Here is a 7,892-nt window from a genome sequence, read left to right as displayed (position 1 = left end):
TTAAATAGATTAAAAATAATTCACACACTGACTATATCAACCTGTCTATTTTGTAAATAGAAAAAAAATAATTTATTCTTTTCCAAAAAGTAAAAAAAAAAATTCAGATTCGAAAAGAGAAAAATTTTCAGGATGATTTTTTTTTATAATTTTTATTGTCGTACTCTTGAATAAACCGTGACTTATATTTAAGAGTAAAAGATGGTACCATAAGTAATATACATTCATTGTACAACAACTCGCACTCCAGACACATGAATGTTGTATACAACCTTTGCGCTCGATCAATAATTTAATCAATTGCTCATCTGTTGACACCACACAATGCACTTAATTTCACTATGTAACTCTTGCGTTTTCCTTATATGTAATTTGGACTCGCTATAAATCCCCACCCAAGTCAACACCGGCCATTCTCATTGGTAGAACTTGTATTGCTTGTCTATTATGTTTCCGATGATGTCTCGCAATGCACCAATAGGAGCCAAGATCATCAGCAGGACCCCAAGAATTATACAGATCTAAGAAAGGGGAAAAAAAGTGAAACAAATTAATATTCATATTCAGGTTCGTTAATTCTGACAGAGATGATATGCAAGGAAGAGATGTTCTTGACTTGCTTACCCAATTAGTGATCCAAGATAAGCTAAACCTTCTGGGTTTGTAAATAGCAAGCCACATGATGCAAGGAAGCTGGAATCATAATGGCAATATCAAATGGTTTGTTACAATGTGGTGGCAATGTAAGGTAAGTGTGTGGAGCACTCACGAAGTATGTGGTCGGGGCGAACGCGAATCCGCCGAAGAAAGAGAGTAGTCCGCCGAAGAAGGGGAAGGTTATGCCGACGAACATGGTGAATGCTGCATGGTAGTTCACAGTCCAAGGAATTTAGTTCTCTGCTCCACGATTTAATGAATCGAATCGTTAAAGTGCGATTGAGGAAATTAATGGAGGGAGAGGCTTACCGACATAAGCACTTCGTGTTATCAGGCGAAGAGTTAGACCAGGAGGAAAGCGAAGCCTTTTGACCAGCACCGTCTCCATCATGTCGAACACAGGCATCGCGTAGATCTGCAGAATCGAGGATAATTAATTTGGAATGATGATCGATTATATATATTAAGGGGAAATAATTTATATATATATAAATCATATACCTGGTAGCTTCCGATCACGTGAACGACGACCATCATGTTGGCCATGGCAATTAGCCAGTGCGGTCTGCTTAGAGAGACCAGGATGTTGTCCTCGACTCCGTTGCCGAAGGCCCAGTAGCCGACGAAAGCCACAGGGAAGTAGCAGAGGGCGACGACGATGTAGGCGACGATCACGCCCTTCCACATCGGCTTCTTGGAAGGCTTCTCGGGAGTGGAAGGAATGGTGGCTTGGATTTCCAGCACCACGTTGTGGCCGGCGTAGGCGAAGGCCACATCTCCCAGCGCCGCCAGGAACCTCATCACAGTCCTTTCTTGTGTATCAGATTTGTAACCGTATTCCACATGCTCCTGCTTCCCCTTGTCCACCGAAGCCACCCATGCAATGGTAGAATAACTAGAATGGATCGAGCAAGGAATTAGTAGTCAGTCCTTTTGTTTTTTGATCGATCGATCGTGAAGTACTTTTATCGAGTACGTACCTGAAAGACATAACAGCGGCGGCCAGAGATATCCCAGAAATAGAGTTGAAGTTGGGAAGCTGCGAGAGGACAAAGTGCACAGAGGCGAAGATCATGATGAAAAAGGTGAGCTTGATCTGCTTGCAGTCAGAGCAGACGACGTCGTGGAACTTCTTGAGGGATCTGCCGCCGGTGACCATGTAGACGATGCAGACGCCGACTTCCACAATCAGCTGCTGGGGAACGACGATGTAAAGGCCTAGCTTCTCGCCGAAAGCATATTGTCCCAACTCGTGGTACCGATCGAATCGCTTCCCGGGAACCATCTCGTGCATCTCCACCATTTGTCACAGGGTGTACAGGGTCACGATCCATGAAATGACCATCACGGCGATCCCAGGCCCCCTGCGATATGATCCTCAATTTGAGAAGAAAAGAAGCAGGGAAAATTAAAAAATCAATCATCAACTACGTTTGTACCATCCGAGTTCGGACATGGCGTAAGGCAAACTGAGGACGCCAGCTCCGACCATGGCAGTGACATTGTGGAAGGCGGAGTACCACCACTTGGCGTTGCGGGAGGATGTGATGGGAAGCCAGTCGTCGATCGCCTTCTCCTTCTCCTTCTCGCTCTGCGATTGACCAGAAATCATTTGATTTATGAAACCAATCTCTCAATCTCAGCTCCCAATTCAACAACAGATTAATTATATTTATTCGATCTTAAACAAACGTAACTAAAAATTTGTTTTATATTCTCGATTCCATAGATCCCGTGTCCCATCAGAGTCATCACGTGAGAATATTTTAAACTTCTTCACGTATCGATTTGTCTTGCCGGCTTCGCCAGACAAGGCGCGTGCAATTTTTTTTAAAAAAAATTGGTCATAAAAGCCAGATTCAACACGCCTCGTTGACCATAAAAAGACTGATCGATGCGATTGGCAAGTTTTCCTAATTGGCATACAGGAAGAAGATGAACACATTAAGACTCAACCCTTTCTTAACCATCAACTACGGCGAGATATGGGAGTTATTTGTTTTCAACAAATCCAAGCAAATGGAACACCAAATCGATCGATGACATCCACACGGTTGATTTTTTTTTTTTTTGTCATTATAAACGTTTTTCACAGGCATGAAAAATCTGGCATCAGTAGTTTTTGATACCGCTCGTTTCTTGTGGACACAGCTGACAGACAAGCTGAAAATTGATGTCTATCCTTTTGACACCGAGCTAGATAAACCTAATGATAATCAAACTAATTAATTGCGTCTGCAGATCCTTCTCTGCCAATAAATTCAAGTGTTCTAGATGTAAATAAAACTAATATTACTGAGCATACTGTACTGATAAATTTACAAAGTAGAAATATAGACTCCTGTTACCTGATTTTGTCTACTGTCGTAGTTCTCAGGGGATGATTGACCTTGAGTTCCCATGCTGAGCCTTTTCTATATTTTTCCTGGAAGGAAAGATTTCCCAAAGGAAAAGGATGACTACCTGCACTCCGGAGACACAGCAATATGCATGGAAAGAATAAAGAGGAGAGGATATGCATTAGAGAAAGAGGATGAGGAAGAGGAAGGGATGCATTAAATTGACTTTTATGGTAGCTTTCTCCGAGAAGTTCAACAGCTTGACATTCAAATGAGATATGAACTACATCAAGATGATAGGTTTGACTTAAACACAACTCTACGAGTTTTTTTATATGTTGAGAGAAATAATTGTTTTTTATGCCCAACTTTTGTGTACCTAATGCCATAGGAGATATGAACTGCATCAAGATGTACACACTTGGATTAGGAGAGAGTTAGGTTTTAGTAGGGATGTAAACTAAAACACCTATTTTTAAAAATATTTTATTTCCATGGAGTCAATTGTAAGTTTTCATGATTAATATTGTTGTGACTTATGATAATTTAAGTAGAGTGGAATTGAATAAAACAGCACATAGTTCACTTGAAAGCTATAAATAGAAAAAAAAAATGATTAATCAGGTTGGGTAACGTTGAGCCTAGGGTGATCGACCCGATCACACGAAAGTTATTGAAAACTATAAATAGAGGTGCAATGGGAGCTCGACCACCAACTATTAAGTAACTAAATGTCACCATTCTATAGCAACTCCATTTCCCTTATTATTATTATTATTATTATTATTATTATTATTATTCAGGTATTTAGTTTTTGAGTTGATTATTCTTGGAGATGACTGATTCAGTCTCACAAAAAATTTTCACCGACAACTAAGATAAATTTAGAAATACAAATGGCTCATTACTCTTCTCATTGGAGGAAATTACTTAGCAGTGCACCATATTTAGAAATCGACTCGTGGATACTTGGTTAACTGTAAAAGCATTTTATTATTGCAAGTCTTATTATCTTTGTCTATAATCTTTGTATAAGAACTTAAGGTCTTTATCTTTACGATCCTAGTAGATTTTACAAGTTTTTCATACGCAATTTTAATTACTCATATTCTATTGTTAAAGAATCAACTTTTATATGAGATTTCTTTACCTCTAATATGAAGAATAAATTCGGGGGATTTTCAAGATTTTGTTTAATCATTGCTTGATTTTTTTTTAATCTTATTTGTGATCTATTTTTATATTGCATAACTATCTCTTGGGTTTAAGGTTTGCATCAAATTATTTTCCTATTACAATTATTCACTCCTCCTTTAGTCAATGTTTTTGTTCCTACACTCGATATGAAAACGGCATATGATACCAAATTAAGCAGGATCACTCTAAAGGACTAATTGGCCATGGATCTCAAGGTAAGCAACAAACAAATGGAGGATGAAATCCTATTGACATCGGAATAAGTAAAATGACCTACCAACTCAACATGGAAGACCCTAGAGGTAGAAGAACCAATATCAAAGTTGAGTAGTTATAAAAGCATTATTGACACTCCTTTGAATTCTACAACTTTAATATTTTAAGGTATAACTAAAAATAAAACTCGTATAATATGTTTGAATATAGGACAAATGAATATTATAAAATCAATTTCTACTTGCAAAAAAGAAAAAAAATACCAAATGTAAGAAGAAAAGAAGGGAGAACTTAGAAACTATACCTTTTGGAGCACCCAATGTAAGATCAATGGGAAAAAAAAAGTTTGTGAGAGCTAGGAATGTCCACAAAAGGGAACAAGATTTAATTTGTATAAATTGATGTGTGGTTTATCTAGTTAATTGGAAAAATCTCGTAAGGTAAATAAACAATTATATAACAAAATAGGAAAGTTAAAAATAAAATTATCTTGTCACACTTGCCTGGCAAGTTTAAAAAACAAAAAATTGTTTGAAAAACATCCACAAAAAATTTAGTATGCAAGAAGGTAGACGACTAACTATTATAGGAATGGTTTGGGTGGCAAACCAATACAAAGCACTCTCTTATCGTTGGATCTTTTATGACTATAATAAACATTACTATAATATACCTAGCATGGTATGTCAATTTCTTCTCAATCCAATGAAGGATCTGATATCCGATCTGAATAGAAAAGGGTATCGAGGAACTACTGATATCTGACCTGAATACCTGATATTATATATATATATATATATATACACACACACACACAAAACTTACTAACGATTTTTGTTAATGTTAAGAGTATGTCATATAAATGTTTAATGTTATTTTTTTAATGTTATATGACATACTCTTAACATTAACAAAAATCGTTAGTAAGTTTTGTGTGTGTGTATATATATATATATATATATATATATATATATATATTTTAATATAATATTAATTCTAATATATTTTTGTTGAATGATGATAGTCAAATGGAAAAAAAATTATTAGTATAGAAGATATTTCATCCTTTAATGGGTATGAGTATACGAATGGATATTTGATCTCTCACTACCAAAAAAAAATAGATATTTTGGGATGAATTTTTCGGACAACAAATATTCATCACAAATTTGTGATAAATTTCGCAACAAAAATTTGAATTTGTCGCCAATTAGGAACAAAATTGGCAATGAAAATAAATAAATTTTTGTGACATAATTTATTGCCAATCAAAGTTGATGCGGTGATGATGAGGGGCCCCACCCCACTGCCACAGTGGAGGTCGAAAGAGGTAAAGTCAAGGTGGTCAACGTGTGGATGGCATCTTCGGTCGGGCCAAGAATGCCCGACCTAAGAATGGTCTTCGACCAGCCGTCACCTTCGACACGGGGAACAATCAAACCGATGCTCAAGAGTGCAGAAGTAAAAGCAGAGCAGTCATCCCGCTCGGCCAGACAACAGAGATCGATGCGTAGAGTTCAACTTCGACCAAGCGGCTACCCCCCGCTCGGTCTAGCAACGGATTTCGACTGAGCGACTACCCTGCTCGGCCCAATAACATTCTTCAATAATACCAAAGTTGGACCTTCGGGCGAGGAGACACACACAGGAGAATAGAGAGGTTCTGGCCCACCAAGCGGGGCACCATAGCGGCAAGTCATCGGCAGAGCGGCCATCCCACTCGGCCTGACGGTACAGTACATTGATATCCCTCAACATCCTTTTGGGAGTTGGTGCCACCGACACCGAACATGGACAGCTAGAAGATCGTATGACGGAAGCTTCCGCTGTCACTTCAGAGATATGCTCGACCTGTTAAGATACTGTGTCAGGATCACTTTACTGACACATCTTTTTAGAGAAAGCTTTTGTTGGAACCCCAAGGTGTTTTGATGTGATCAAACAAACTAAGTTAGGTCTTGCGTTTGTTTAACCCTTGTGTCTAAGTGTGCAGGAGCTTAGGAACACAGGAAGTCGAGCGGAAGACGCGGCTAGCGAGAAGGACGGCACGGGAGAGAGCCGACGGGCTCGGTGCGTCCGAGGGACGAGGTGACCGCGGAAGAGTACACCGGTGGACGAGAAGAACGTGCGCGGCGTTCGAGGGACGAGAAACCGGGAAGGAAGGCTGCTCGAGGAGAAGGCCGGAACATGGGTTCGGGTGAGCCCTATTCCGGAAGGCCGAGATCACCCAAGCTAACGGAGCCGGAGCGAACAGACCCGGACCGAAACGAGCTAAACCGGAGCAGTGGAACCGGACCACAAAAAGTCAACAAAGTTGACTTAAGAGGTCCGGGCGCTATTGAGGGTCCGGGCGCCCGGAACCCCTCCGGGCGCCCGGAGCTGGATTTTGACCAGGATCGCGTCAAACGCGATCTGATCGTTGGGGATAGAATTTTATCCCCTCCAGGGCGCCCGGAACTCCTTCCAGGCGCCCGGACCAGTACTATAAATATAGTACTGGTCTGCACATTCATAACAACGAACTTGTAATCAATTCCTTCTGTGCTTTCAATTCTGTTCTTTTCATTTGTGCTGTCAACGTTGTAAAGAGGCTACTCCGCCCAGAGGAGAATCAGATAGTACGCTTACATTCCTTGGATTAGCAATCCCCTGATTGCAAACCAAGTAAAACTCTGGTGTCTGCTTTTCTATACTTAGTCTCTTTTATTTATTTATTACAAGTGTTCATTATAAAGTTGAAATCCGAGAAAGGTTCGAGTTTTATTTTGTAGGCCAATTCACCCCTCCCCTCTTGCCGGCCTGCAAAGGGACCAACAAGTGGTATCAGAGCTAGGTGCTTCAGGAGGACTAACCGCCGATCGAAGAAACAAAGATGGCCAGACGAAGCATCGTTCTACCAAAATTCGAGGGGAACTTCGCAGACTGGAAGCGTCGTATGGAGGTATTCCTAAAAACAGATTTTGAAATTCGGTTTATTATGAAATATGGTTTTGTAGCTCCAATAGATAAAGATGGAAAAGAAAAAGAAGAGAGCGATTGGACAAAGAAGGAGCAGAATGAGTCGGTAGCAAACAGCCGTGCGGAACATCACCTGCTGAGCGTGTTACCGCCTCAAGAGGTCAACCGCATCGGAAACTATTTATCTGCTAAAGAACTTTGGGAGAAGTTCTTGGAACTCCACGAAGGCACGTCCGAAGCGAAGCTCGCTAGAAGGGACATCCTCCGCAACAAACTGATGAACATTCGTCTGGAGAAAGGTAAGAAAGTAGCCGGTCTACATGCAAAGGTAAAAGAACTAGTTACTGGTCTCGAAAACCTTGGTGAAACGGTAACAAACCGGGACACTATACGCTACGCGCTCAACGCGTTTCCAAGAACTCCGGAGTGGACATCAATCGTCGATACTTACTACATCTCAAAAGACCTGGAGGTAAGTACTTTAGAAGAGTTGTTTTCTACCCTTGAATTACACGAAACTAGATA

At 40.2% G+C, this 7,892-nt stretch overlaps 1 protein-coding gene across 1 annotated transcript; it reads right to left on the bottom strand.

Moving 5' to 3' along the window:
* Positions 1-201: 201 nt before the first annotated feature.
* On the bottom strand, positions 202-3,196 carry LOC122036936 (lysine histidine transporter 1-like). Its single transcript, XM_042596384.1, has 8 exons — positions 3,006-3,196; positions 2,097-2,248; positions 1,638-2,021; positions 1,159-1,552; positions 967-1,072; positions 770-861; positions 625-693; positions 202-521 (listed from the first exon to the last, which is right to left on the bottom strand). The coding sequence occupies exons 3-8, from the start codon at positions 1,958-1,960 to the stop codon at positions 417-419; spliced, it is 1,089 nt and encodes a 362-aa protein (XP_042452318.1). The 5' UTR covers positions 1,961-2,021; positions 2,097-2,248; positions 3,006-3,196; the 3' UTR covers positions 202-416.
* Between the last annotated feature and the right edge of the window lie 4,696 nt (positions 3,197-7,892).

This window comes from Zingiber officinale, unplaced genomic scaffold, assembly GCF_018446385.1.
Source record: "Zingiber officinale cultivar Zhangliang unplaced genomic scaffold, Zo_v1.1 ctg226, whole genome shotgun sequence".
Taxonomy (NCBI): domain Eukaryota; kingdom Viridiplantae; phylum Streptophyta; class Magnoliopsida; order Zingiberales; family Zingiberaceae; genus Zingiber; species Zingiber officinale.
This window is presented reverse-complemented; position numbering and strand designations above follow the sequence as displayed.

Excerpts from the sequence above, each read along its gene's own strand:
- LOC122036936 (XM_042596384.1), bottom strand. The coding sequence starts at position 1,960 with ATGGTGGAGATGCACGAGATGGTTCCCGGGAAGCGATTCGATCGGTAC. Across the intron at positions 1,553-1,637 it reads GCCGCTGTTATGTCTTTCAG|TTATTCTACCATTGCATGGG; the intron begins GTACGTACTCGA and ends GATCCATTCTAG. Across the intron at positions 1,073-1,158 it reads ACGTGATCGGAAGCTACCAG|ATCTACGCGATGCCTGTGTT; the intron begins GTATATGATTTA and ends TCGATTCTGCAG.